Below are 3,327 nucleotides of genomic sequence, written 5' to 3'. Positions count from 1 at the left end.
GGTGAGAGCTGCGCTCATGACGCAGCCGGAGGCCCCGCCAACCGTAATGGGTAGGCTGAGTTGGTCTGACTCCATGGTGAGGTTGTTGCCAACTAGCCCCGGAAAGCCTTGCATCAACACGAGGCAAAGGGCACCGACTGCGGGCCACGAGGCAAAGCCTCGGCCCCACGAAGGCCAGCCCATGTCCCAGACCATAGCTCCCGCGTTCCCGTCGGGCTCCAAAGCAGGCATAGCACAAGCCGCCGCCAGGCGCGCTTGCGAAACACCGACGGCAAACGTAAATTCGTAGGCGCCCGACGGAATTCTTGCATTTTTGCTCCCGGCTTAGGGAGCAAGCAAGCCCACTCAACCCCAAGTACTCACCATTCTTACAGTGGTGTAGCTTGTGCAGAGGCTGCAGCCTCTGCTGGGGCGGAATGCGCGGGGTTTTCGGCGCGATGCCCTCGGCGAGTACACGCTACAGCTGTGCCGCACGCTCTCCTGCGCGCGCGTGACGTGTGGGACGCGTGCGCTGCGCTCAAACGTCGCGATTTGGCGATAGGCGCTCGAGCCGGCGCACAGCGGATAGGTGCGCCGCGCAGGGGGGGTCGGAGGGGTGCGAGAGGGGGCGTGGGTCGGGCGCGCACCGGCTGGCTCCGGGAGCGGCCGTCACGTCGAGGAGTGGGACTGTCGACGGTTCAAGCCCCAAGGGGTACCATTTTAGTGGGCGAAAGACAGCCCCTCTTCCAAGCCGGCGCGTGGAGGCAACCCCCGGCCGGTTTCGTTGGGGCGGGGGCGGCCCAAGTTTTATCCCCCCCCCCCCCCCCCCGCGCCCGCCCGCCCGCCCGCCCGCCCTCAGGCCTTGCCCCTCCGCAGGCGCGGGAGCGCTCGCCGGCGAGCACCTCCTACCTCTCGTCGCCCGGCTGCTCCCTTCCCCCGTCCCCCCTCTCCTGACGCGCACCCCGCGCAGACGGCGCTCCGGGACAGACGGAGCAGCGACCGCGCGCGCGGTCGCTGCTCCGCCCCTCCGTCGCGCGCGCCGCGCGCGCGCGCTCTGCCGCCACTGCCGCCGCGCCCCCCTCGCCGTCTGTTTCCCGCCGTACTCGAGTATGGTGTGCGGTGCGCGCACGCGCAGCGCACACAGCAGCACCTCCCCACACCCCACCCACCCCGTCGCGCCGCCGCCGCCGCCCCCGCCGCCGCCGCCGCCCCCGCTGTAGGTGTAGCGTTTGGGGGGGCGACTGGCGACGGCAAAAATGCAAGCCCCGCCCCTGGCCACTGTTAATCCCGATTAGGCGCCCGCGACACACTGAATACCCCGGGCGGGCCTCCGCTCCGGGGCTGCTCTATCTCCATTGTCTGCACGCAACCATGGTTATGCCCTTCACACCCCCAGCCCTCGTGTCACCGTTGTCCAACACCTTTTGGGTGTCACACTGCAGCCTAGCTTACGCGGGCACACGCAATGCATGCAGTCACCTGTGTCGGTGCGGCGACGCGAGGGCGCAAAAAGAAGACCAAGCAGGAGCTGGAGAAGCAGCTCGATGCCGATCCCGCCTTCATCAAATTTCAGGCGGAGCTGGCGACCGGCGGCAAGATCCGCGCGTCGATGGTCCCCAAGCTCCTGAAAACGGTCGACAACCTCCTCTCCAAGGAGTACAAGATGGCGCTGCTGGAGTCGACGCAGCGACGCGCCAAGGACCCCTCGGCGGTGGTCGAGGCGGTGCGCCAGGAGGCGCTGCGGAAGCTCATGCACGAGGAGGATCTCTTCTTCGACGAGGGCGGCCAGCACAACGAGTTCACGATGAAGGAGCTGCACGAGCGCCTGGACGAGGCGACGCAGGCGCGGGACCCGCACCACCACCCGCAGGATGAGCAGCCGGGATGGAGGCTCCCATTGCCGGGCGAGCGGCCGCCGCGGAGGGAGGACCGAACACGCCTGCCGGGGCCGATGTACAATTTGGCACCGACGTAGGGTCCGCGGCGTCGGGGCGTGCAGGGTACCTTATCGACCCGCCGCGCGCGGGTGCACGCTCTCGTTGGGAAGCGAGCAGTGAATTAGCAGTGAAGGTAGGTGTGGGGGTGAATCCGGTATAGGTGCGCACGTGTGTGCACCTTTTTCAGTGTACTCTCTCCTTCTCTCTCAGTGTACGTACTTTGAGCTTACTGGGAGAAGAGGGAGAGGGGGTAAAAGAAAGAAAACAGACAACCCAAGGGAGGGATGGGAGAGGGGGTTAGTTAGTTAGTTAGGAAGGTGAAGAACACTGAACAGCCAGGCTACCCCTAGTCGACCTCCGCCTCCGAGGCGGACGAGGGCGACGGCGCCGGCGGCGATGGCGGGACCAGCTTCGACCTGTTCGGGCCGGACCCCACCCCCATGGAGGACCTTTGAGGCCCTCCCCAGTCTCACCCCACCTTACCTCTGCCCCCCCCTCCCCCCATCCCTCTGCCTCCCATAGGGCAGGATAGCACTAGCATATGCGACTGGGCCCACATAGATGTGACCCGCCCACTCGAGTGCGGCGCCCAGATGCTAGTGCTTGAGAGGACACCACAAACGCGGCACGGCCCGTTTTGGATGTCTGCGGAGATTCTGTCTTAGCACACACAGTGAGTCATTCGGAGTCATTCGATGGCCAGAGTGCGATTGTGTGTGTGCGGGAGTTGGTTTGTCGGGAGGGAGGGGCAGGCTGCTCACCCACGTGCACCGGGCCAGTGCTTGCACTTTGAATGCCGTGGGGCTCCTGCCCGTGTCCGGGTGTGGAGATGCGAGGGTCGCCCCCCCTTGCCCCACCACTTTGTGTGTGTGGAGAAATTTACCTTACCTTACCTTCTAGCGGGAATTTTTCACAATATCGCAACCGCGATACCGCGCGATATTTGGCGATAAAATGCGATAAACGGCGATGTTGTGCGATGCTCGCGATCACGCGAGCCCTTTCATAGCACGTCACAGCGACGGCGTGTGAAGCGTTACAAAGGGACGTGCGCCGTGGACCGCCAGCGTGGAGCACATCGTCCTGGCGCTTCGCTCGCTCCGCTCGCGTTGCGCAGCTGGATCTGGCTGCCTACACACCTCGCGGCTACCTTGCACATGAGCGTCAGCTTGTTCTGCAGCACGTTCGCCGCCTTCCAGAGGAGCTCGCCGACCCCCTTCCCGAACCCACCGAACGACTCGAACAGCAGCAGCCGCACGTCGACGTCCTTCGTTGTCCTCCCTGGCGTAGCGATACTCGCCGCCATAGGACGGTATGCGGCGGTCGCCGCCCACCACCCTCCCCCCCCTGTATGCCAGCGACCCGTCTCCCCTGCTCCCTCTCGCCCTTGCTCTTCCTCTCCCCCTCCATG

General features: G+C 65.6%; 1 protein-coding gene across 1 annotated transcript; it reads left to right on the top strand.

Moving 5' to 3' along the window:
* Positions 1-1,444: 1,444 nt before the first annotated feature.
* On the top strand, positions 1,445-2,181 carry EMIHUDRAFT_461439 (hypothetical protein; the record flags this gene model as incomplete). Its single annotated transcript, XM_005770771.1, has 1 exon — positions 1,445-2,181. The coding sequence occupies one exon, from the start codon at positions 1,445-1,447 to the stop codon at positions 1,952-1,954; it is 510 nt and encodes a 169-aa protein (XP_005770828.1). The 3' UTR covers positions 1,955-2,181.
* Positions 2,182-3,327: the final 1,146 nt, after the last annotated feature.

This window comes from Emiliania huxleyi (assembly GCF_000372725.1).
Source record: "Emiliania huxleyi CCMP1516 unplaced genomic scaffold EMIHUscaffold_4, whole genome shotgun sequence".
NCBI classification, from domain to species: domain Eukaryota; phylum Haptophyta; order Isochrysidales; family Noelaerhabdaceae; genus Emiliania; species Emiliania huxleyi.
Note: the sequence above shows the minus strand (reverse complement) of the source record. Positions and strands in the feature narration are given on the sequence as shown.